At 49.1% G+C, this 24,109-nt stretch overlaps 1 protein-coding gene across 1 annotated transcript in view; it reads right to left on the bottom strand.

Annotated features, from left to right (window-relative positions):
* The window catches only part of ttn.2 (titin, tandem duplicate 2), a 267,448-nt gene that overhangs the window by 179,407 nt on the left and 63,932 nt on the right, over positions 1-24,109 (bottom strand). Inside the window, exons 37-65 of the mRNA XM_079517777.1 lie at positions 23,732-23,754; positions 18,873-22,706; positions 17,451-17,729; positions 16,727-17,290; positions 16,052-16,333; positions 15,266-15,544; positions 14,650-14,931; positions 13,946-14,224; positions 13,452-13,739; positions 13,069-13,347; positions 12,614-12,898; positions 11,875-12,153; positions 10,775-11,053; positions 9,947-10,225; positions 9,546-9,833; positions 8,434-8,712; positions 8,038-8,319; positions 7,274-7,555; positions 6,555-6,833; positions 5,870-6,148; positions 5,363-5,650; positions 4,943-5,221; positions 4,289-4,570; positions 3,775-4,053; positions 3,380-3,661; positions 2,957-3,235; positions 2,569-2,856; positions 2,047-2,325; positions 1,655-1,936 (exon numbers count right to left, since the gene is read on the bottom strand). Of these exons, the coding sequence (XP_079373903.1) occupies positions 1,655-1,936; positions 2,047-2,325; positions 2,569-2,856; positions 2,957-3,235; positions 3,380-3,661; positions 3,775-4,053; positions 4,289-4,570; positions 4,943-5,221; positions 5,363-5,650; positions 5,870-6,148; positions 6,555-6,833; positions 7,274-7,555; positions 8,038-8,319; positions 8,434-8,712; positions 9,546-9,833; positions 9,947-10,225; positions 10,775-11,053; positions 11,875-12,153; positions 12,614-12,898; positions 13,069-13,347; positions 13,452-13,739; positions 13,946-14,224; positions 14,650-14,931; positions 15,266-15,544; positions 16,052-16,333; positions 16,727-17,290; positions 17,451-17,729; positions 18,873-22,706; positions 23,732-23,754 (11,738 nt within the window). The remainder of the gene's footprint in view (positions 1-1,654; positions 1,937-2,046; positions 2,326-2,568; positions 2,857-2,956; positions 3,236-3,379; positions 3,662-3,774; positions 4,054-4,288; positions 4,571-4,942; positions 5,222-5,362; positions 5,651-5,869; positions 6,149-6,554; positions 6,834-7,273; positions 7,556-8,037; positions 8,320-8,433; positions 8,713-9,545; positions 9,834-9,946; positions 10,226-10,774; positions 11,054-11,874; positions 12,154-12,613; positions 12,899-13,068; positions 13,348-13,451; positions 13,740-13,945; positions 14,225-14,649; positions 14,932-15,265; positions 15,545-16,051; positions 16,334-16,726; positions 17,291-17,450; positions 17,730-18,872; positions 22,707-23,731; positions 23,755-24,109) is intronic.

The raw sequence follows: 24,109 nt of genomic DNA, 5'->3' as shown, positions 1-24,109 counted from the left end.
GAGCCAGCCACGCGGCACTCTAGGCGCACCGCGCTGCCCTCGCTCTGCGTCACGCTCACCAGCTTCTTAGGGAAGGTGGGCGGAGTCTTAGCCTCTGGAAGGAGGAGGAGTCGCAGATAGTATGGTTAAATAACCACGGTTATCTTATAACCTTCAGTTTAATTTAAAAATAAAAAAAATAATAATAAAAAATAATAATAAAAATAAGACAATATTCTGAAAAACCTGTTTCTGTGTCAGTCGTTCTCAAACAATTTCATGTCAAGGACTCCTAAAAAGATATGTATTTGGCCCCCAACTGAAAATATGTTGTTCCAGGAACCTCCCAGAAGTTTTTTTGAGCTAAAAACGTTCGCTCGGAAAGAATATATATTCAAACATTTGCGCCACATTTTCAATTTGTTTTCAAAAATAGCAGATCTACAAGCTCGTAGTGCGGTACTCGGTGCCGCGCTATGAGCTTGTAGATCTGTTATTTTTCAATAGCTAAAGTAGAACAGAATGCTTAAAACACCAAAAGGGGTTCCCGTCCAAAATGGGTTAAATATGTTTTTTATATAAAAAAGAGCATTAAACACTAATGTGTAAGATGAGCTGGTAAGATGGTGAGATGGTGTTGCCAGATAATGGTCTAAGATGTGAGCGGAGCACGTTGCTTCACCTTGGACACTGAGCCTGCAGGTGGACGAGGCGTGTCCAATGTGGTTCTCCGCCTTGCAGGTGTACTCTCCCACGTCGGCCTTGCCGGCCTTAGCGAGCTTCAACATGGCAACGCCCTTAGAGAACTCTATCTTACAGTTGGGGCTGGACCTCACTTTGCCTCCGTCCTCATTGAACCAAGACACCTTGAGCTCGGGCGTGCCGGCCACTCGGCATTTGAGGCACACTGCGTCTCCTGCAGTCACCTCCATGGCCTCCAAGGCCTCCGTGAAATAGGGAGGTTCTACACGCGGTGGCAGGAGATCACACACCGTTCAGACAAAACAAAACACCAAACAAATGCAGAATAACACACACACACACGCACGCATGCGCGCACACACACACACACACACACACACACAGGAACAATCCATGTTTATGTAACACAGTTTAACAGTGCTTCCACTTGCCCAGGCATTGGATGTGGATTGTGATCCCGGTGTTCAGGCGGTTGCCTTTAAAGGGAATGACGTAACCAACCTAGTGCACTTCCTTCTTTCAACTTTGCTATGAAAGTGGCAGGTTGTGTTTATTTTGCTCTGCGGGATTAGTTTATTATTTTCATTTTACAATGAAGCATTAGATTAATATGTACCCAGAGTTGTTAGGATACAGACTGTATTTTTATTGTACTGCATCGGTTCTATTTACAGCAAATATTAACGTTGAAGACGTTCAAGAACAGAGCAGTGATTGCCTCTTTTGTCTGTTTGTCAGAATAAATCGACTCACTGCAGAGAATTTCCTGGTCTGTGGTCGTTCGTACTTCTACAAGTCACAACAACACAACGCAAAAAGATCACGTCCGTTACATGTATCAGACAAAAGGAGGACACCAACCTAGGATGGACACCGTAGCGTGTTACATGTATCAGACAAAAGGAGTTAAACCAACCTAGGATGGACACCGTGGCGTGTTTACATGTATCAGACAAAAGGAGTATAAACCAACCTAGGATGGACACCGTGGCGTGGCAGCGGTCCTTTCCGGCCTCGTTGGACACTTCACAAGAGTATCTCCCGGCGGCGTCCTTGTCGTCGGTGCTCAGACACTCCAGCATGCAGGCGCTCTCGCTGGTGCTGATGTTGTACTTATAAGAGGCAAAAAGCAGCTGCTCGTCTTTGTACCAGTTCACCGTGATCTGTGGGCTCCCGGAGTACGAGCACTCCAGGGTCAGAGGTTTGCCCTTCTCCACCGACACATCCTTTAGCTTCTTACCGAAGCATGCCGGCTCTGAGTGACAAAGACATTAGTCAGTTAATAACGATAGTTAATATAAGAACGTACGTACATTTTGAACAGATTATTATTATTTGGGGGAAGTTGTTAGATATTAAACTGACCTTTGACAGACAGGTTAACTTGACAGCTTTCCTTGCCAGCATCGTTAATGACCTGGCAGGCGTATTCGCCAGCGTGGGACTTATCCACTTTGGAAAGCTCCAGAGTGGCTTTGTTATCCCTCAGGGCCATGCTCCAGCCACTCCCAGGCACAATCTCCTTGGTTCCTCTGAACCATTTCACTTTGAGAGGGGCGCTGCCTTTCACCAGAGCCCAAAATGTCACACTACTGCCTGGCATAGCTTCCACAGGCTGTGGCTGCACCACGAAAGAGGCGGGCTCTGTTTGCAAAGACAAAGTAAGGGCTTTCAGAAGCAGAGCAACTGACAATGAAGACTGACAATTTAATGACAACTCAATTACAACTTCACGTACTGCCTCGCAACAAGAATAGCAGCAGCAGCAACAACAACAACAACAACAACAACAACAACGACGACGACGGTAACAGAAACAACACAACCGATCAGACTAACAACACAAGGACCCAAAGCAACAACAACGTTGATCTGTTGCTTACTGACCTTTCACAATGAAAGAGCCACTGGTTTCACTGGATCCAGCCTGGTTGACGGCCCTGCACTTATACACTCCAGAGTCTGACAACTTAAGAGTGGACACCTTCAGTGTGCAGCTGTTGTCACTGAATGCAACCTCGCAACTCGGCCCGCTCTGCACCTCCGCCCCGTCGTGGAACCACGAGATGGTGAGCGGAGCCGTGCCGGACACTTTGCATTCCATTTCCCCGGCCATGCCCACAACGGCATTACAATCCTTCAACTGCCTCGAGAACGTGGGAGGTATGAGTTTATCTGTGTGGGAGGGAAATGGGTTACAAACGAGGGCATCAAGGCAACAACAACACAAACATGAACATTGTTATACTCATCATTAGGAGCTTGGAACACCAACCTAGGACTACGAGGTTTATCTTACTCAGGTCCCTGCCAATCTCGTTTTTAACCTCAAACGTGTACTCTCCCGTGTCCAGCCTCTCTGTGGAGAGCACCTTGAGGCTGGAGATCATCTTTGAGAAGGAGATTTTGTATTTCATGCCCGTGGCCAGCTCAACCCCGTCCTTGAACCACTTAGGTATGAGCTCGGGTGATCCGCCCACTTTCACCTCTAGGGCGGCGATATCGCCTGCAGTCACACTCAACGCGTCAGGTTTATCCACTATCTTAGCAGGTTCTGAAAATCAAGAGAACAGGGCAGAGAGAGAGCTTGTAAAAAAACCAAAAGAAAAAGAAAAAGAACCTGTGAGACGAATTATACACAACTGCAAGAGAAGAGAGAGAAGACAGAGAGACACAATTATTAGATTTGGTTACAAACCTATAACAGTCAAGATAGCAAAACATTCCACATTGCCAGCATCGTTTTTGAGCTGGCAGGTGTATTTCCCTGCCGCGGCGAGATCGGCCTTAAACACTGTAAGAGCGACCTGGCCGTGACCAAAGGTGATCTTCCTGTTGTCACCGTCCCTGAGGATGTGATCCTTGTCCTGAACCCAGCACACGGTAACAGGCTCTGAGCCTTTTACCGTAGCGACAAGTGTCACCTCCTCCCCCACCGTCACTGTCACGCTGGACAGTTTCTTCACGAATGACGGAGGTTCTGAGGAGAAAACAATGCATAGAGGCAACGTCAGCAAAGGCGACAATCCGTGGGGAGTGGGGGGGCAAATCGAACGTTTTGAAAACACTTTCTACTTTCTACTTTCCACTGACCTCTGAGTTTAACTGACGCCTGGCAGGTATCACTTCCTACACTGTTTGACACTTTGCACTCGTACTCGGCGGCGTCCGAGGGCTCTAGTCCAGCGATATGCAGCGTGGCCGAGCTGCCCTCGGCCGCCATCTTATACTTCCTGCTCTCCATCAGAGGCTTCCTGTCTTTGAACCAGGTTACCTGGAACGGAGCCGTACCGTTCACCTCGCAGTACAGACTCACATCCTTGCCCTTCAGCCCTTCGACCGGCTGGGGCACTTTGGTGAAAGACGGAGGGTCTACAAGGAAAATCGGAAAACGGTTTAGAGGCAACAAAGGACAGAGTGAGACCGTATTTGAAATGTGCCAATGTTGTCGTTCGCCTCCGACTCTCTCAAAAATAAAGGGTCTCAATGGTACGCCGGCGCCCAAAGCTGAGCGGGCCGACGCATCAGAGATAGAGAGAGAGAGAGAGAGAGAGAGAGAGAGAGAGAGAGAGAGAGAGAGAGAGAGGGGAGAGAAAGGGTGAGCTACCTTTAACGGTAAGAGTGGCGCTGCAGCTGACGCTGCCAGCCTCGTTTTGAGCTTCGCAGCTGTAAACTCCGTCGTGATCAAAGCTGGTGCTCAGCACTTCCAGGACCGCGACAGAGTCAACGAACGATGTCCTGTAGCCGCCGCCGTCCGTGACCTTGGTGTCGTTTTTGTACCAGGTCATTGTGAGAGGAGCCGTGCCTTGGACTTTGCACTCCAGGTGAAGCGGCTCGCCCCGTTTCACAGACTTAGTGGCGGGCAGTTTCAGGACAAACTCAGGGCGTTCTGGAAATGCCAAAATGTTGAAACGTATTAGGAAGAGCCGTAGAGAGGTGGCCGTTTAGTAAATATTAAACGACACAAGGGGAGATAGGGCGGGGCTAGTGAGAGAGGGCGGGGCTAGTGAGAGAGGGTGGGGCTAGTAGAGCTGAGGAGATGAGCTGAAGACACTTTGTTAGCAGCAGGCAACATGGATGTAAGGAACACAGAAAGAGATTAAAAAGGGTTTGTGGTGGGAAGGAGTGGAGGAAACACCTTATCACGCACGTCTAGGACTAGAAACCAGTGAGTGAGATGAAAGGTGGATGACGACGATGAAGGTGAAGCCAAGACAAAGAGTGTTCGACGTGGTTGAAGGAAGATGATTAAAAGTCGGACCTTTGACCGTCAGGTCTGCGCTGGAGCGCGCAGAGCCGGCGTCGTTGCTCACTTGACAAGAGTACACCCCGCCGTGGGCCGCGCCCACAGCGTAGAGGTCCAAGAAGCAGGACTGGCCCTCCAGTCCCGCGAAACACGCCGGCCCGCTCATGAGCTCCGTGTCGTCCTTGAACCATTTGACCGTGAACGGAGCCGTTCCTTTGAACGTGCCTTTGAGTCGCACGGTGGAGTCGGGCAGCGCGGCCTGCGACTGGGGCTGCACCACGAAGCTGGGCGGCTCTGGAGTGGAGAAGATGGAGGTTAAAGGTTACATAAAGAGACACTCACCTTTCACGCAGCACCTGTAGGCTGATGGAGGGGGAGAGGGAGGGAGGGGGGTGAAATATTGACCGGTGACACCTTACAAAGTTCCGCTCTAACCTTTCACACCGAGCGACGCGCTGCATTCACAGCTTCCCGCCTTGTTGCTCAGTTTGCAGGTGTATGCGCCCGCGTCCGAGCGCTCCAGCTGTTCCATCTCCACGGACACAGAGTTGTCCTGCTGGATGAGCCTGTGTTTCACACCGCTGGTGATTCTGCCACCGTCTTTGTGCCACTCCACGGACACGGGCAGAGAGCCAGATATCTTACAACAGATCTGGACAAAGGAGCCCAGTATCTCCTGCATGTCTGACAGTGGCTTGGTGAAGCTCGGAGGAATGACTTGCTCTGTTTTTTGCACATGAAGAACAACCACAACATCCGTTATATAGGACAACATCCCATTCAACAATCACTGCACATCAATCATCCATGACCGCCATTTTGTTTCGTGTCTTTGTGATCTACAAGCTCACAACGTGTCGCGTGGTGACACGCTGTGAGATAGTAGATCTGCTGATTTATTTATTTTAGCTTTTCATAATGTTCATAATTTCCAACACCAACCTAAGACCACCAGTTTGACGGTGCAGCTGCAGCTGCTGATGTGGTTGGAAACCTCAAACACATATTCTCCTTGGTGTTCCCTCTGAGCCGTCTGAATCCTCAGACTACTGACGCTCTTCTCGAAGCTCAGCTTGTGCTGCCTGATGGACTGAAGCTCTTTGCCGTCTTTCGTCCATTTGACCCTGAGCTCGGCAGAGCCGCTCACCTTACAGTCCAAACTGACCGGGTCTCCCACCGTCACCTTTATAAGCTCGGGTTTCTCTGTGATCTGAGGGGGTTCTACGATACATAAAACAATAATCTGTTATCTAAAACACAACGCTACGATGACCAAGGTTCTTCAGAATGATCTCTAAATCATTCAGATCACGTACAGCACATTCGGACTGACCAACATGTTTGGATGGGTGCATGCTTTTGGTTAGACATACCATTGGTCTGATATCTCAAACCTCACCAGAAACCTAACCTCCCACGGGGCAGCACACCTAAACCTAACCTTGAACCTCTCCCAACCCTTAACGCACCCCTCACCAACCTTACTCCGGTCGTTTTAACGCACCTCTCACCAACCTTATTCCATTTGGACCAATGCTATGTCTAACCAAAGTATGCCTCCCGTTGATACGTTAAAAGTGAAGCTAAATTTAAAAAAAGAAAACAACAACGATAAGCTCCAATCTACCTTGCACCACGAGGGCAGCAAAGCACTTGTCCTGGCCTGCCTCGTTCACCACCTGGCAGGTGTACCTCCCGCCGTGAGCGACCTCACAGGCAGGGATCCTGAGCGTGGCCACGTTGTTCTCAAACGTCCTCTCAACGCCAGGATCCTCCAGGATCCAGCTCTCGTCTTTCTGCCACTGCACAGAGAGCGTGGCGGAGCCCGCCACCGTGCACTGGAACTGGGCCGCTTGGCCCAGAACCGAGGCAGTGTTCTCAATCCCCTTGGTGAACGACGGCGGTTCTAACATGAAACCAATTCAATATTAATATCAGAGGCTTTGTTTTTCCTTTTCTTTACAAAGTGCTAAATCTATCTACTCGTACGTCGTTGGGTGTCGGGCAGAAACCTTGTATATGTCCATATTTTAACGTTTTTTTATTTGTTATTATTTTTTATTAATAACCTACTTTGTTGTACTGTACGAAGAGTGCCGTGAAAAAAAGTAGCAAAAATGGCCGACAAACAAGCTCAGAACACGTCGTGAACTTTTAGATATGGTATTCTTGCTATTAAAATAAATGTGTAAGTGAGATTGGTTAACTCTAAATAATAACGTTGGATCTATTAGAACACAGGTTATTATTTTGTTACCATTTTCTGAAAAGTTACGGTTTTGGACGTACAAGGTTTCCGGCCGACACAGACGCCCGTCTACAGTATCCGTAAAAACAAAAACCAACCTTTGATGCCTAGCGTAGCTTTACACGTGCAGCTTCCCACCTCGTTGGCCACCGTACACTGATACTCGCCTATGTCTACGCTGTCGCAGCGCTGCACCTCCAGCGACATGGTGGCGCTGTTGGGCTGCGAGACGCCGTGCTTGGCACTGGGCTTAAGCTCCTTGGCGTCTTTGTGCCACGCCACGTCGAACGGAGCGGTGCCGCTCACCTGACACTGAAACGAGGCGCTGGCGCCTCGGACCACGTCGGCCGAGGGCAGCTCTCTAACGAACGACGGAGGCTCTGAGACGACAGGAGACAGGGAGTCGTTATGGGCGTTACACGTAGAGAACTGTGTTCTACGAGGACATGTTTCAAGTTGGTTTAAGTGATGTTTTATTGTATTTTTAACGAAAAAAGCTTGCTCAGTAACAGGGGTCTATGTATGTGATACAAGTATTGTGGTAGAAATCATTGCAATTTTTTTTTGTTTTGTTTGCTCAGTAACAGGGGTCTCTCCAATAAATAAACAGTAACATGTAAGAGTTGAATTATTGTTAAAAATCTGCATCATATTTACAAGAAGTCTACACAATTAGAGAATGTAGAATTGTTGTTGTTGTTGTTTTGATCAACGTGTGCCTGATATCTCTCCTAATGGTACCAACGTCAATACAGCACAGAATTGTGGACAAAATGGACAAATGGTGGTCGGTGGCTCAGATGGAAAACAGATGATGGGCCTTGGTATGAAAAGGGTTGAAACCCAGGATGGCTCGACTGACCTTTGACCCTCAGTTCCATGCTGCAGCTCTCACTGCCTGCCTCATTGCGAGCCTCACAGTAGTACAGGCCTGCGTCCTTCATGTCCGCAGAGCGTATCTCCAGAGAGGCTAGCGACTTCTCAAAGGACAGCCTGTGCCTGTCACTGGGACAGATCTCACAGCCCTCTCTGAACCAGCAGACGTCTATCTCAGGCGTGCCGCTCACCTGGCACTCAAACACTTTGCCCTGACCGGGCCGCACCACCGACACGCGCTCGGGGGTGCGCACAAATTTAGGAGGCTCTACGAAATCAAATCAAAGAGGTGTCAATAAAATATAAATATAATAAAAATAATGACATTAGAATATATTAAATCTGTTCATTATTAGGCATGAGCGTAAACACGCCGAGTGACCTTTGACAAAGAGCGTCGCCTGGCATGAGGCGGAACCGACGTCGTTGTTTATCTCGCAGACGTACTCGCCGGAGTCTGAACATTTGGCAAAGAAGAGCTCCAGGGAAGTGGAGGCGTTGTCTTTGACCACAGAGCAGTCGGAGCTCGAGAAAATCTCCTTTTTGTCTCTGAACCACCTAACGGTCAGCGGCGAGGTGCCGGACACCAGGACGTTAAACTGGACCTTTGATCCGGGCAGAACATTCATGGAGTCGGGCTTTTCCAGAACACACGGTGGTTCTGTAGGAGGGGGAAAAGGGACCGTCACAGCTGTCCATATGTGATATATGTGGCCAGATTTGACTGAGAGCCTGCCATCGCGCAAACTCCAGCTTTTCACCAGAGGAGAAAAACTTTCACATACTAGAGCATGTCTGAAATAAGTGTCAGAGCTGAAATGTAAATGTGAATGTAAATATGAAATAAATGCTTAAACATGTAGCTAGGTGTAATGTTAGAGACCACAGAAGTGAACCTTTCAAGCCTGTTTTCTCAACTCGCTGTTTCTCTGCAAGACATTACTCTCCAAAACTGGTGGGTCAAACTGAACAACCAATATGTAAATTTGAAACTATGATTCTCTGCTTTCATATGACGTGAAAAAAACGAAAATTCAAAGAAATCCAATGGCAGTCCCTCAGTCAAATTTAGTCACATATGACATAACACAATATATGGCAGAACACACAGTGGTTCTGTGGGGGAAAAGTGACTGTCACTGCTGTCCATAATGTGATATCTGACGTTGTCTCGTGGAAACCTCACATGTACCAAAGTGTTCCTTTTCATTGTTCAAATTCAAAAGTTTCAAAAAACAGAAGATCGACAAGCGCCAAAACGGGTCGCGTTGCGCATGGAGCTTAACGATCTGCTATTTCTGTCCGTTATGAAGATACATGAAGATAAGAGGTTTCTGCCCGACAGCGACGATATAATATGGAATATAAACTAGATGAAGAGTGAAGAAAAACATTTAGTCTTTAACAAAATAATAGAATATGACCAAGATGAATAATAGATGATATAATATAGAATATGGAATATGGACGAGACGAATATAGTGTTGGAAAAACCTTTAACAAACAAGGTCCCGGAGCACTGGTCGGAGCCGGCTTTGTTCTGAGCCATGCAGGTGTAGCTTCCACCGTCTCTGCTCTGAAGGTCAGAGATCTCCAGGCAGGCTACGTTCTCATAGAAGGTGCATTTGTGCCTCTCGTCGGCCTGGATCTGTTTCTGGTCTCTGTACCACTGGACGCTTATAGGAAGAGAACCAGCCACAAGGCAGTCCAGGTGGGCAAACGATCCCTTGATGCCCTCCGTTTGCTTTAGCTTTCTCGTGAAAGAGGGCGGCAATATTTGATCTAGAAATGAATGCGGTGAGCGCAAATAAATAAATAAAACAATTCATTACGTTATCGCAAAACACAGTCATCACACGCAGACGGCTTAGAAGCGGCTGAAGCGTCAAACTAACCTAGAATAGTGAGTGCGGCCGCACAGGAACTGACTCCGCCGTCGTTTGAAACCTCAAAAGTGTATTCACCACTGTCACTTTTCTCCGTTTTCAGTATCTTCAGGATGGAGGAGGTGTCTGTGCTCTGCACTTTGCACCTCTGACCCGAGGTCAGCTCTCTGGCCTCCTTCAGCCACCGGGCCTTCAGGGGCTTAGTGCCCGAGAACCTGACCTCCAGAGTGGCTGGGTCACCCTGGGTCACACTGACCGACTGGGCCTCCTCTGTGATTTTAGCCGGTTCTGAGATGTCGACACAACAACACAGTCAACAACAGAGTCTCCTGTGGATCACTCAAACATATATCCTAATAATAACTGATAGTATAATATAGGATAATATATCAACAAAAAAAACTAATAGAAATACTACGAACGGAAGGTGGTGGTACCCTAACCCGAGTACTGGACAAGTAGTTTTTTTTATAATCATTATTATCTGTAATTTACTTTTTTTTATTTATTTAGTCTGGAAGCTTTTCACTCAGCTATTTTCATGATTGTAGAAAGGTTTTGAAAATATATGAATAAAAAGAAAAGCATGTACTTTTTATTACAACAATTAAAGTACTCCAGTAATTAAACTCAAGTACAAAGTCGAGTGAGCAACCGTTACTTGTTAGTGGACAAATATTTGTCCAGGGATTATCTATACTTTGTCTCAACTACCGGGATGGAGTACTTTGTTGTACCACCACTGATAACAGCCTTTAGCTTAGCATCGCAACCTTTAGCTTAGCATCACAACCTTTAGCTTAGCATCGCGACCTTTAGCTTAGCAACGCGACCAACCTTTGACGGTCAACACTGCGGAGCATTTCTGGCTCCCGGCCGGGTTGTGAGCCTGGCAGGTGTACTTCCCGCCGTGCGCGGCCTGTGCGTTGGTGACGCGCAGCAGCGCCGTCCCGTGGTCGTACGTGATGTGAACGTGCTCGGCCTCGCTGAGCTCGTGGTCGTCTTTGAGCCAGGTGACACTCAGGGGCTCCGAGCCCTTCAGCGTGCAGCGCAGACTAACGTCCGCGCACGCCACGCAACTCACGCTCTCCAGCTTTTGGACAAACGACGGAGGTTCTAGAAGTAGAACGGCAGCAAACACAAGAAGTCTGACTTCCAAAATACTACAGAATGTATTTTTAAGAGAAAACTTTGTCTTTCTTTCTTTTTTTTAGGGCAATAATTATGTCATATTCATCCAGTAGAGGACGCTTGTCTTGTCAGACTTGCAAAGTCTGGTTTTAACTGACTTTACGCTCTTTTTCCTTTTGGGGGGTGGGGGGTGAAAAACAACAACGAGGCTACAGTAATGTGACAGGAAAGGGGGAGAGAGATGAGGGGGAAGACGCGAAGGCCAACGGGCTTGGGACTTGAACCCGCGGCACGCTGTAAGGCGGATTACCGGCCTAGGTGCCTGTACCGCTCAGCCGCGACCCAGGCCGAGGGTTGTTCTTTTACAAACTACTTTGATTGGTTGTTAGTTAGAGAACCAGCCAGTCAGGAGCTAGGGTCCACTGGACTGGGGGTACCTCCACAACCAATCAGTGGACTGGGGGTACCTCCACAACCAATCAAGTAGCGTGGCATTAGGTCGGAAACACAGAGGAACAAATGGAGGAACCTATCCCACCGCTGGCACCAATGTAGCCTCGGCCGGGAGGCGAACCCGGGACCTTTATGTATCCGAAAGGCGCGTACGTTACCAGTCTGCTAAAGAGCCAGGCCCGATAGTGAGCAGCAACGTAGCATCGTATAGCCTACACACGAGCACCCTCTAGTGGATATACATTACACAGTAGTGCCCATCTCTAAATGAGTGGATCTAAATGACACAGCGCCCTCTAGTGGATCTAAATGACAGCGACCATCTCTAAAATTGCAGCAGCAAACCAACCAACCTTTCAGCGTTACTTGACACTCGCACGCCGCCTCCCCCACCTCGTTGTGGGCGGTACAGCGGTACGTCCCCGCGTCCCCCGCCTCTACGGCCAGGACCTGCAGGGCCACGTGGCCCTCCTTCACCGTGATGCGGTGCCTCTTATCGTTCCTGAGCGGCTTGCCGTTCTTACAGAACGACAGGGTGAACGGTGCCGAGCCGGAGACCTGGGCCTCCAGCACCGCCTCGGTGCCCTTAACCACGTCCCTGGGCTCTAACGTCCTCACAAACACCGGAGGTTCTGAGAGGAGAGAGAGCAGCCACGTTGGAAAACACTGTGGCGCTTACACCGTTAGCAGTGGTTTAAACTAGGAACTATGTTCTTACACCATTAGCAGTGGTTTAAACTAGGAACTATGTTCTTACACCATTAGCAGTGGAACTATGTTCTTACACCGTTAGCAGTGGTTTAAACTAGGAACTATTTGCTTTGGACTCAAGTGCTGCACTTAAGGAACAACGTTGTGTTTGAAAAATGTGTATTACTTTATACTTCTACTCCACTACATCTCAGTCGCAGATTGTGTACGTTTTACTCCAGTACAATTATTAGACAGCTTTAGTTGCTAGTTAGATTGCAGATTTAGCTATTGATACTTTTACTTGAGTAATAACAATCAGCGTGCTTCTTCCACCACTGACAAGGAGAAGAGACAGAATAAGGACGGGCTGTACGAACGAAGCTAAAAACGAGAACCAACCTTTGACCGTCACTGTGCTGCTGCAGCGGTCAGTGCCAGCCTCGCTGGACGCCACACACACATAATCTCCGCTATCCTCAACGGTACAGTGCACTACCTCCAGAGAGGCCACAGAGTCCGTCACGGACATTCTATATTTGTGGGCGTCAGAGACGACGTCCGTCTGGTTCTTGGACCATTTGAAGGCGATCACGGGGCTGCCCGTGGCCTTACACTCCAGCCTCAGAGTGCTGCCGCCGGTCACCAGCTTGGTCGCCTCGAGTTTCGTCACAAACACGGGAGGCTCTGAGAGTAAGAGGTTAACATCCGTTTGAGATCAGTTTCATAAGACATTCGACGTTTAGCAAAAAACACACCGATTATTTTGTCGAGCAAGTCGGAGACATTTCTACCCTTATCATGTTTGAAGAAGAAAATAAGACATATCATTGTGAGCATGTAAAAAGACGTGGCACCTTTGACAAAGAGGACTGCGGTGCAGTCCACCTTCCCAGCATCATTGGATACTTGGCATGAGTATTTGGCAGAGTCGCCAGGTTTCACTTTGCTAAGCTCCAGGGAGCTCGAAGAGGCGTCCTTCTTTATGAAACATGAGCCTCCGGTGGAAATCTCCTTGTCTTCTCTGAACCACTTAACGAGCAGCGGAGCCGTTCCAGTGAAGGCCGCTTTGAAGGCAACCGTGGTTGCCGGTATAACCTGCTGGTTGTCTGGTTTCACTGTGAACACTGGGGGTTCTAGAAGCCATTAAGAAGACAACAATCATTTAGCTGTGGTCTACACAAGAAAGGGAGCAACATAATTCTGATTCCTATAAGTGAAAGGCAGGAGAATTCATAACCTTTGACATAGAGTGTTCCACTGGTTTCCTTAAAGCCAGCAGAGTTGGTGGCTCTGCACATATACACTCCAGAGTCGGCCTTCGCCAGACAAACGACTCGGAGCGTCGCAGAGCTATCCTTAAACTCAGGCTGGAACTTGGCGCCAGGCATAATCTCCTTGTCATCTTTAAACCAACTTATGGTCATGGGCTGAGACCCAGACACTTTACAGTCCATGGACACATCGCTGCCAATGTTCCCATCCACTCTTTTCAGAGACTTTGTAAAAGACGGAGGCATTATGCGATCTGGTTATCCAAGAGAAAACAACACCCCATGAGTTATTATAACTTCCAATGCCATAGAAACTATTTAGAATAAGAGATGCATTTAATAAATAAAAATCTGTAATTACAACTGTGTTTGTTAAATACTATGATAAAATATATAATGATAAAAAAAACAAGTAATTATTAAGTATTAGTTGTGTGAAAGAAGCAGAGGAGGGTCTAACCTAAGACCGTGACGGAGCAGGTGCACTGGTCCTTTCCAACCTTGTTGGCCACCTCCATGCGATACTCAGATGTGTCTCCCTTTTCCGCAGTAAGAATCTTTAGGCTGGACACGTTGTCCTTGAGGGTCATTTTATATTTACGGCCGGTCGTGATCTCCTTCCCGTCTTTAAACCATTTCACTTTAAGCTCTGGGCTTCCGGCGATCGTACACTCCAAGTTGGCCGAGTCTCCTGCCGTCACACTGAGGGACTCGGCGGGCTCTGAGATTCTGGCAGGTTCTGGGATGAGATGGAACCAGTTATGACGAGTGAACACCCTAACGTCAGGGCCTATACGCTGTTGTTTTGCTCGTTTTGATTAAATGTTTGGTGGGGTTGTCCCGATTTCAGATCACGTGATCGGAAATCGGGGGCCGATCACGTCATTTCCAAATGATCGGGAATCGGATCGGGATCAAAGAAACGTGAGCGGGACATCCCTAGTATCAATATTATATTGTCTGTGATTTTGAATATTGTACTATTGTGATATGGCACAAGTGTTCTATAAAAAATATACATTTCGGATTGGGAAAAATCGTTATCGGCAGATATACTCAGAATCAAATGATCGGATCGGGAGCAAAGAAACATGATCCCTAAAATGTGGCCTTATGTACGACATGTCTATGCAACACACATCTCGGTGGAAGTTATCGTCTGACCTTGCACGGTTAGGGTGGAGTCACATTTCTGCTGGCCAGCCTCGTTCTCGGCCTGGCACGTGTACTTGCCGGCGTGGCCGATGGCCACCGCCGTAAACGAGAGGCTGGCGACGTTGTTGTCAAACTCCATCTTGACGTTTGGATCGTCATCTCTCAGTATCTCAGAGTCTTTCATCCATTTAACGGTGATGGGAGCCGAGCCTTTTAGGGTTCCCTGCAGTTTCACTGCGTTTCCCAACACCACAGTGGCGCTCTCCACTCTCTTTGAAAACACTGGCGGCTCTGTGTGAAAATAACCTGGACTATTACAGAATATCCTATCGATTGATTTTTCGCCTAGAAAGTTGAATCGATTAAAAACTTAAGCTTTATTGTTTAATTTGGCACATAGTAAAAACTGCCTATCTACAAGCTCACAACGGAGCAAATATTTGTACACATTTTTTAAACATTTTTCAGTTTTGTTTTTCAGATTTCCGCCTATAATTACATTCCCAAAATAGGAAAAAATTATGAATGGATTATTTTACTAGATTATCAGTGATTTTTTTATTTTTTTATCTATAAAATTGATTAGGAATAGTTGTACCCCTAATTTCGTCAGCGTCAAACTAACCTTTCAGCTTGACCTGTGCCTTGGTGGTGACTTTGCCCACACTGTTGGACACGACGCACTGATAATCTCCCACGTCCACACTTTCAAAAGACTGGATCTCCAGCCTGGCCAGAGAGTCCTGGGACACGACGGTATATTTGCGGTCGGTGGAGATGGCCTTCTTGTTTCTGAACCAGGCGATGTCGAAAGGAGCGCTGCCCGTGATCTCACACTGCAGCTGAGCAGCGCTGCCCTTCACCGTCTCCACTGTCTGGAGTTCTTTTCTAAAGGACGGAGGCTCTGAGAGTCGGGAGAACACGGTTACACATGCAAGACCTTCACCTGATCTCTCACTGAATAACATGACCTGTTATATGGATGGCTCTCTTCCACTAAACCTACAGAACCTTCCATGATAACGTGAAACCTATAGAAGACTATGACGGGTAAACTAGAACCTTCCATGATAACCTGAAAGCTTCCAGAACCCATGGAGTTGTTTTACGTTCCATTAACGTGTTCAGAAGACCTGAGGCCGGTTCTACCAACGCTGTGCTAAGTCAGTAGTTCTGATTGAAGATCTTTCAACAGTGTTTGAACAGCCAACAAACAAACACAAAACACGGATGCTTTCATGTGTTAAAACCAGAACCACCGCTGAAGGGAAAGGCATGTCATTTTCAAACATTTCAAACAAAATATATATTTTTTTTTTAAATTGTGAGAATAGACAATCTGGTAAATCCAGAACCGGCTCATTCTTGTAGTGGAAAAGAGCCATTATTGAACTGTGTCTGACTGACAAACCTTTGACAGCTATCTGTGTGTTGCAGCTTTCACTCCCGGCGTCATTTGACACCTCACACGTGTACCTCCCGCTGTCTGAGACAGTGAGGTTGATGATCTCCAACGTGGCGACGCCACCCTTCAGAGAGATCTTGGATTTGTCTCCACCACTGAGCTCTATCTCATTCCAGAACCAGTGAACGCGCAGCTCGGGCGTTCCTTTGACGGAGCACTGCAGCCGTGCGGCTATGCCCTGTTTCCAAGTAAGACTGGGCTCCATTTTCTTTACAAACGAGGCGGGCTCTGAAAAGTGTGTTTTTTTCCGTTGGAAAGAAAGAGGAAAGAGGAATCATTTAATCACCACGGTGAAAAGGGTGAGAAAAAAGATGGATTGTGGGAATTGAATTAATAAGGGGTGGAAAAACGAAAAGTGTGAAAAAACGAAAAGTTTAAGAGAAAGTGTGATGAGAAACAAAATAAAGTGTGACAGACAAAAGAAAGTCTGATGAACGAAAGAAGGTATGAAAGACAAAAGCAAAAGGAAGAGCAAGACAATAGCATTCAGCACCAGCACACAAGATGGCGCTGAAGAGCCTTGACTCCAGCATCAACTCCACCAGCTCCTTTCGAGAGAACAACAGTGAACAGTGTTCGTAAAAAAAATGAAGATGAAGATCTCACCACGAAAGATCTTACCTTGCACCGTCACCTGCGCCTCACAGGTGGCGCTGCCGGCCTCGTTGGTGGCCGTGCATGTGTATTTCCCAGAGTCCTTCACTGTGGACTTGGGTATCTCGAGAACGGCCACCTTGTCCTCGAAGGACATTTTGCAGTCCATGGTTTGGTGGCACTTCTTGCCATCCCTGGCCCAGGCGGCGGTGACGCCCGTGTCCTCGCCCACCTGGCACTCCAGCCTCACGGGCTCGCCCACCGCCGCCGAGAGCGGCGCCACGCGCTTCACGAAGCTGGGTCTGTCGATGACCCTGAGCTCCGTGGTGAACGTGGCCGCGCCAACCTTGTTGGAGGCCTTGCAGAGATACGTACCCTGGTCGCTCACCTCCAGCCTCGTGATCTGGAGGGAGCATTTGTTCTTGTCGCTTTTCATGACATACTTTGGCCCCGAGGGGACGGCCACGTTGTCCTTGTGCCAGACAACGTCCATGGGGGTGGAGCCAGTGAGCGAGCACTGGAACACAGCTTGTTTGCCCACAAATAGAGTCATGGGGTCGGGTTTCGATACAAATACCGGTGGATACATTTCTACGGAGAGCAGGTATAGAACATCATGTAAAACATAGTAGGAAAAAACACCACATGCACATCGTAACGCATCGGCAAAAACAAACAAACAAACACATGAACCAATACTTTTACAGTAATCCGACAAGACGACAGATCTCGCTGCGCCGCGGGGTCTTACCGGTCACGATGAGCGTGGCGGAGCAGCTGTCCGTGCCGTACAGGTTGGTGGCCTTGCAGGTGTATTCCCCGCTGTCCACCTTCATGGGTTTCACCACCTCCAGGGAGGATGATGTCTGGCGACTGACCATCCTGTACTTCTCGCCGTGCTTGAGCTCCACGTCGGCCTTGTACCACCTGAAGATGACGTTGGGGGCGTCCTCCAGCTCACACTCGAACCGGGCAGCGCTGCCCACGTTGATCTCGATGGAGGCGATCTTCTGCTTGAAGACTGGTGGCACTGTGGGCGCGCAGCACAGAGGAATAGCAAAAACAAAGGTTTAAAGTTAGTATTGAAGTGGCAGAGGATATACGTATTTATATGTAATGAGAAACGAGGAGCAGAGATGGTGGAATGCGACGACAATGGTGGGAGACATTCCAGGAGTGACTGTGGAGGAGAAAGATGGTGGGGTGAGTTGGCTGAAAGACCAGCCAGAACACCAGCCCTGTTCGTTGGCCATCACTTTGCACAGAAGCCATTTTGCGCTATATAAACGCCAATTAAAAATTTACTTTTTACAATTATTTTGCCAGTTAACAAATTTCAACCTGGATTCTGTTTTCAAACGTTAAAAAAAATAGCCAAAATAGCAAGCACACAATGTGTCATCATGCGATGCATTGTGAGCTTGTATAGATCGGCTATATTCAGTATTTGTCTGTTGTGATTTTGTTTTATATGCCATTTTGCAGCGGCTGAGGCAATTTGGGGGTCCTTGGCATGGAACAGTTTGGGACCCCCTGACTAAAAGGCTCTAACACGGGGCTAGGTTCAGGCTGTTGGGGGGGAAAAGATGACAACCATGACAGATTGAAATGCTGGAGGCATGCAATGTAACCACCCAGTGAAGTGAATGGACAGACGGTGAAACATATGGCACTTCATGGATGGAAAATAAAAACACAAGTTTTCATTGTACAGTGACCGTGAAAAGAACATGAAATGAAATGGAGCCTGTAGGCCAGTATTATGGCAGTCGTATTAGACCAGATGCTTAGCTCCAGGAGACAGCTAGAGGCATGTTGCTGGCCTACAGGCTGGGATACCCTGCAGTGGTGTTAGTGCTATAGCAGTATATCCTGCCAGGGAACTCATGCTGAACTGTGAAATGACACCGAGGTGAAGCCCTGTGGTCACGAGGACACAACAGATCCTCGATAAGTGACTTATTAGTTCCAGAGTGAAGATAAAGGCCTGCTTTATGCTCCGTCAATACAGTGGTGTTACGGACCGAAAATAGCCGATCAATAAGCGCACGCATGGATCGTCTATTTCCGCCACACACACAGTCATACGACAAAGCATAAATGGGGCTTTAGAAGGATGGATTGTGTGGAATAATGAGTGACAAGGTAACTTTAGAAGACCCATTATTCAAACCTCTGGAGACCACAGTGAGTGTGGAGGTTGTTGTCGTCTTGCCCACTTCGTTCTCGGCCTCACAGACATACTCTCCTTGGTGTTTCTGCTTGATAACTTTGCTGATTGTTAGTGTGTGCGTGTCGTGATCCGTAGAACACTTGAACTCCTTGCCAGACTTCACCAATTGTCCGTTGAAAAACCAGTTGACCTTGCTGACGTGCTTAATGGTGGTGCTGAGGACCATCTTACTGTCCTCTTCGATGGCCACGTCCCCCAGAGGGATGACCACCACGGGGTGTTCTCTCTGCTCTGGTCGGGACACGGTCACTACCTGCTTGAACGTCTCCTCCCTGTGCTCCCGCTGGACGCTAATGTCCACGGACTGCTCCGCGGGGACAGGCGCAGAGGGGAGGGCGCTGGTGATGTCAGCGGCACCTACATCTCTCATGCGGCCTTTCGCCGACGCGGACCTGACCTCCTGCCTGGAGACCTGCACCGACTGCTCGAACTCCACGCGGGCTTCGGTGGACACTTTGACCACCTGGGAGAAGCCCGTTTGCTCCAGCCGAGCTGTCTGGGATTCCTGGACCACGAGCCGCTGTTCGGCCGTGGCGGATTCGAGAGTCATTTTGGATTGCGTTTTGAGAGCGGCGGCTTGAACCTTGACGGCGGTGAAGTCCGCTGCGGTCTCCGCTACTCTAACGGTCTCCACCACAGATGACCGCATCTCTTTGGAGCGGGCCGAGCTGACCTGTGCTTTCTGAGGCCTGTCTATCTGCATGGTACCGGGCTGCTCGGATGTGAGAACGTGCTGCTCCTGGTACACTATGGCATGGAGAGCCGCCTGCAGTTCAGTCCTGAGTTCAGCCATCTGGGGGTATTCTCCCTCAAAAGCCAGGGTGATTTCCAAGGGGGCGCCCGCTGACGTGATGAGGTACGTAAACACGGAACGCCTGGGCTCTTTCTGAACCTTGACCTCCTGTATCTGAGCTACCTCTAACCTCCCGACGACATCGGCCAGTAACAGAGGCTGGTCGCGGGCCACGGCGGACTGCAGCGCGTCTCTCAGCTGGCGTTTGATACTCACGCTAGACGCTTTGGGAATCTCAATCACAAAGGTCATCTCTTTGGGAAGAGCTGTGCTTTCTTTGGACTCGGAGGCCATCAGGGACAGCTTAGGCTGTGTGCTCACACTAACTTTAGTCGACTCTGACTTGACGATCTCCCGAGAGAGCTCGCCCGTCAGTACTCGTCGCTCGTCCATCAGTATGGACTGTCTGACCGACTGACCTTCCTGGATCTGCACGGCAAAGTCCTGCTCGGCTGCGGCCAGAGGCACGCTGCTCTCCGTGGAGACCTCCTTCTCCTCTATCTGCACTTGCTCCGTGGGCACTTTGGGCTCCACGGCCGGCTGACAGCTGAAGCTGTCTATGGCCGTCAGGCTCTCTGTGTGACCTTCCACCAAGACCTGGCTATCTGCTACGCTGGTGACGTGGATCACGTTCCAGCGCTCCTCCTTCTGAACTAGAGCACGCTGCTGCTTAGCGTCGCTGGCGAACGGAGTCTCCTTGGGGAGCTGCATGGGCTGAGAGGAGGCGTGTAGAATGCTCTGAGGCCTAGGCTCCGTCCGGAGCTGCGGCTCAACGCCCGTCACAGACACGTCTAAGTGTTTGTGATAGTCGGCCGTGAGCTCGAGTCTCTCCTCCGAGGTGGCTGCCTGTCTCCTGGCCTTTTCCTGTTTCTGTGCTGCCACCTGCTGGTCGGGCTTCTCGATAACAAGAATGCCCTCTTTGGGTAAGGTCTGCACTGGCTGTGTGGAGTGCAGATGCAGCGGAGTGGCGGACTCCTTCTGCGGCTGTATGGTCATAGTACTGGCCTTGGCCTCGAACTCTGACGTGTCCTCACAGACCACCGTCTTCTGCTCGTCGTGGGTGACGGTGTGCAGCAGCGTGGGACTCTTCCTGGCGCCTGCCTTCTCCGGCACCGGTTTCTCACAGGTAAACCTTGTCTCCGATGGGAGCAGGTCCTGATCTGTGATCACCTGCAGGTGTAACAGCTGCTCTCCCTCCACCTGTGACTGAATGGACAAGGCACTGTCCAGACTGGGCAGAGGCTGAGCACGCTCAGCTTGGAGAGTCCGTTTCTCCTCGGCTGCAAGGGCCGACTTCATCGCTCTGTCCTTGCACAGCTGGGCTGTCTCCTGACCAGGGCTTTCCATGGAGAACTTGGTCTCCTTGGATAAAGTATGTTTGGACTCACTAACTGAAGCCATGATAGGTCTGGCTGGCTCTTTGCCCGTGGAGGACTTGACAGCAGAATGTGCACTATCTATCGCTGTGGTGTGAGCCTCAGCGAGCAGCCGCTGCTCTGTCGACTGGGCCGAGTACAAGATCTTAACTCCCTCTTTGACTTTATAGCTCGTCTCAGACAGTGGTTTGGGGATTTCATGTGACTGTTCCTTCAGCATGGACAGTTGGGATTCCACCTGATGTCCGCTGACTAGATGTTTAGGTTCTGCCGTGGGCTGCACCTGGCTGGACCTCCGGTCAGCGGGAGGCCCCGTGCTGACCGTAGAGAAAGGGGTGAGCTCCTCGGCCGTGGCCGACATCACCTGTGCCCTCTTCTCCCTAGCGGCCTGGAGCTGGACGACCTCGGGACTCTGGATGCGTTCACAGTGCTGCTCCGTGAGACCCTGTCTCTCCTGGACGGAGGACGTAAAGGCAGCCTCGTGAAGCTGTTTGGCTGGAACGGCCGAGGCCTGAGGCGGATGGGTGGGGGCCGTGGACACCCTCTCCTCCACCTTGTGAGACTGCAGTACCGCGGCCCGGTGCGTGACCTGCTCTCTGTGGAGAGTAGCGGCCGAGATGTCAAGCTCTCTAAGAGCTCCCACCTGCTCACTGGGAATCACCTGTCTGTCCTCGGTACCGATGGTGTAGACCATCTGGTCCGACCGGTCCTGGCCCGGAAGGCTCACCTGGTACAGACGGGATTCGGTGGCTTGTTCCGTCACCGAGACTTTGTAGCCTTTCTTCTGGACCGTTTTGTGCTGCTGTTCGTGTTGGCGGGACGCGGACACCGCCTCCCGGAACACCACCAGCTCGGCGCTGCAAGACGCCTGTCCAAACTGGTTGGACGCCTTGCACGAGTAGACGCCGCTGTCGTCCGGCCTGACCGCCTGCACGTTGAGGCAGCCGGAGCCATCGGCGTTGGCCACGATCACACACCTCCTGCTGGGCTGGATCTGAAACGCACCCTTGCACCAGCTGACCACGGGGGCCGGGTCGCCCGTGGCTTTGTACTTAAAGGACACGTCGCCCCCCTCCGAGCATCGCACGGAGTCGATCTGAACCGTGAAGGTAGGGGGCTGACCCGTGACCGGCTTAAACATCTTCTCCACCCATTTCTCCGCCTGGACCACGTCCTTCTGTTTCACCTGGAGGTACGTGGTGCAGGTGGTCTGTCCGAAGCGGTTGGTGGCCGTGCAGGAGTACTCTCCCTCGTACTGCTTGGTCACCTTGGTGATGACCAGCGTGTACTCCTCTCTCTCCTCGGTCAGCGTGTAGACCGAGGAGCTCTGGATGACCTTCCCGTTGTGGAACCACTGGACAGTGGGTCTGGGGAAGCCGGACAGCGTGACAGTCAGCCTGGCCGTCTCCCCGTCGGCCGCGGCGGCCGCCGGGGAGAGCTGGGTGAGGAAAACTGGCTTTTCTTTTTTCTTCTCTAGAGAACTAGAGAAGCGTTTGGATTCTGGCTGGAGTTCAAGTGTCTTGGATGTGTGCGGAAGCTGTATTCCGGTGCTGTAGGTTTCTTCGTGTCGCTCCACGGTGGTGGTGATGACGGTACTAGAGCGCTCTGTCAGGAAATAAATAACCAGCAAAGGTTCATAAGCATTAAGGGTGTAACGATATATATAGTAACTGCATCGAAAAATCTATTTTAATTTCAAGAATCGAAGGATATCGAAATTAAAACAGCAACATCGACTATGTATCGTATCGTTTTGCAATGGAAATAATCGGTATTGAATCGTTTTGCTATGCAATTAATCGATTGGATTAATTTTATCAATATTTAGAAGAAAAATGAAAAAGAGGGGTTTAATGTATTTTAAATAGTTATTGTATCAATTTCAAATCATTGAATCGGATCGTATCAGATCGCCATAATGAACCAATATGGTCCATGTATCGTATCGTCAACCATGTATCGTATCGTCAACCATGTATCGTATCGTCAACCATGTATCGTACCGTCAACCATGTATCGTATCGTCATGTATCGTATCGTAAATGTATGGGCTGTCAATCAGATAGGACCTTTCTGTTTGGATGTATGGGCTGTCAATCAGATAGGACCTTTCTGTGTGGATGTATGGGCTGTCAATCAGATAGGACCTTTCTGTTTGGATGTATGGGCTGTCAATCAGATAGGACCTTTCTGTTTGGATGTATGGGCTGTCAATCAGATAGGACCTTTCTGTGTGGATGTATGGGCTGTCAATCAGATAGGACCTTTCTGTTTGGATGTATGGGCTGTCAATCAGATAGGACTTTTCTGTTTGGATGTATGGACTGTCAATCAGATAGGACCTTTCTGTGTGGATGTATGGGCTGTCAATCAGATAGGACCTTTCTGTTTGGATGTATGGGCTGTCAATCAGATAGGACTTTTCTGTGTGGATGTATGGGCTGTCAATCAGATAGAACCTTTCTGTTTGGATGTATGGGATGTCAATCAGATAGGACCTTTCTGTTTGGATGTATGGGCTGTCAATACAGCCTTTATTTACAGACAGTAGACCTATTTGTGTGTTCAGCTGTTGCCACCTACGTGGGTGTCGGCCCGAGACCCTATTCTCAGGTTTATGGTTTGTATACGCTCCTGGAGACCCTTCCTGTGGCTATTTGTATGACAAAAGAGTTTGTTGACACGAAGGAACAGACTGTTTGATCAAAGGACTTGTCACTAAAATGTATGCATATTTCTGTCAACACCCTACACTCATTTAAACTGCTTAAAAGGTTGACCAAGATGAAATTAAAAAGTATGAGAACCAGCGGTATTGTAATTGTATAGCAGACGTTGAGTCCACATAACCACCTGTGACAGTGTGATAAACTGGTTCCCCAAACGGTTCCAAATGTGATGGAACTAGGGGTGTAACGATATAGCAACTGCATCGAAAAAGTATATCGAAATGAAAACAGCAACATTGACTATGTATCGTATCGCAATGCAAATGATCGGTATCGAAT

This window comes from Electrona antarctica, assembly GCF_951216825.1.
Source record: "Electrona antarctica genome assembly, chromosome: 13".
Classification (NCBI taxonomy): domain Eukaryota; kingdom Metazoa; phylum Chordata; class Actinopteri; order Myctophiformes; family Myctophidae; genus Electrona; species Electrona antarctica.
Note: the sequence above shows the minus strand (reverse complement) of the source record. Positions and strands in the feature narration are given on the sequence as shown.